The sequence below is a fragment of the Eimeria mitis genome, genomic scaffold (genome assembly GCF_000499745.2).
Source record: "Eimeria mitis Houghton genomic scaffold, Emh_scaff7947, whole genome shotgun sequence".
In the NCBI taxonomy this organism is placed as follows: domain Eukaryota; phylum Apicomplexa; class Conoidasida; order Eucoccidiorida; family Eimeriidae; genus Eimeria; species Eimeria mitis.
Genome location: NW_013575837.1, coordinates 1 through 1,701, shown reverse-complemented (window position 1 = coordinate 1,701; position 1,701 = coordinate 1). Strand labels below are relative to the sequence as shown.

Below are 1,701 nucleotides of genomic sequence, written 5' to 3'. Positions count from 1 at the left end.
CTATGAAAGTGCAGATATTTTGTCGGGCGACGCCTGGCTTCTTGATGATGAGCCACCACACCCCACGCCGGATTATTCCATTCTTTTGATTCCGCCGGCATTGGGTGGTGACTCTGGCCGGCCGTCCACCGGCCAACCCACTGACAAACTAGTGCACCCGCCGCCTTCAAGGCCCTGTGTGTTGCGAGCTGATGGTAAAGAGCCCAAGGCAGAAGGCGGCAGTGAGGGGCCGTCCCCCCTTGGCACTTCAGGCCGCCAAATGCAGCGAGGACCGCCTGCAGCCGTTGAGCCGCAGCACACGGGGCCTTCCCCAGCTGCAGCAGATGTGAGCCTCTCAGATGAGTTCAGACCATATTGTTAGCTAGCATGTCCGCATTCAATGCGTGTTGCCCCATGCTCTGCGCGTATTGGGAAAGCGGATGGGCGGCAGCCTGCCGAGTGCGTGCTCTGTTGTGTACCATCAGGTGACAAAGGAGTCTCCTCAGCCACCCGTAGCAGAAGCTCTTGCTCCTGCCGAAGAAGGAACCGCCAGCACATCCACAGCGCCAGTTGAGGATTCTTTTGCGTCTTCGTCCAGGGCTTCTGCTGCCTCGCAGCNACGCCGTCTCAGGAAAGTGGATCAGCTGAGCAGGTAGGGCTTGCCGTATGTTATGGCAGCGCAAAGTAGGCTTATGCGAGACGCCAGCCACCGTTTCCCCGTTGTCACTGCAGTGGGAGTTTCTGCTGTTCACACAGCTGGTCAACGCCCAGCTCGCTTGGAAGCTGCTGAAGCACAGAAGGCCGTACGACACAGAAGGCCGTACGGAAGTGTTGGTGTTGTGGTGTGCTATACTCAGTTGGCATCTTCGACAGAGCTGCCTACTGACGCAACTGTCATTTCCCACTTCAAGTGGCTCGGCGAGTTGTTTCCAGATATTCCAGAGAGCATCCTGAGGACGCATCCATTTTACCGTCACCCGCAAAATGAGCATATACGCATCTCAAGATCATTTGATGCACGGTCACGGTTACGTCCGCCAGCCCAGAAGAGTCCCGGCCCAGCTCTTACCGTGTGCAAGGAAATACTGAAGAAGCTGTCGCTGTCCCCGCAGGATTTGATGCAACTTTTGAAACAAGCAGAACGCCTGTATGGATATGCAAGCCAGACCATGGCGTTGAACTACAGACGTGCCCAACCGCTGTACGCTATAGAAACCCTGGGAGCGATTTTTCTAGTTCTCGACACCCTCTATTGTGCAGCAGAAGTACTCGGGGATTACTCGATGAAGCAGGATTGGTGGCCCTCGATAGTACATCGCATTGAAGCTGCAAGGTTCGTCCCCAAGAAAGAACACCTACGATGTGATAAATCCGTGAGAAATCTTCACATCGCATTGACTTTGGACGCGGCGCTAGAGTACTACAGAAAAGGCATCCGCCCTCCGCTTCTCATGGTGATAGGCTTAAAAGAAGCGCTTTTTTGTGGGCCGGGTTCGACCAGGTTCAAGTCCCCCCAATGGGACCCGTGGCGACAAGACGCCGCACAGTGGCGAGTGTCCATACAGCCGATTCTGGCAAAGATCAAATTCTCAACAGTTTGGATGGGCGGAAAGGGATGAAGCAGTGCTCGAATACGGAAGCACAGCTACTTCTATGTTCATACCTGGAGCCTCCTTGTCGTGCAGCCTCAACAGGCGACACCATAGTGCCAAGAGGCCTTAA

The 1,701-nt window shown here is 55.0% G+C and overlaps 1 protein-coding gene across 1 annotated transcript; it reads left to right on the top strand.

Moving 5' to 3' along the window:
- Positions 1–419: 419 nt before the first annotated feature.
- On the top strand, positions 420–1,598 carry EMH_0093290 (uncharacterized protein; the record flags this gene model as incomplete). Its single annotated transcript, XM_013501964.1, is given in 4 exon segments — positions 420–464; positions 578–597; positions 601–631; positions 837–1,598. Coding segments are annotated over 4 exon segments (858 nt in total).
- Between the last annotated feature and the right edge of the window lie 103 nt (positions 1,599–1,701).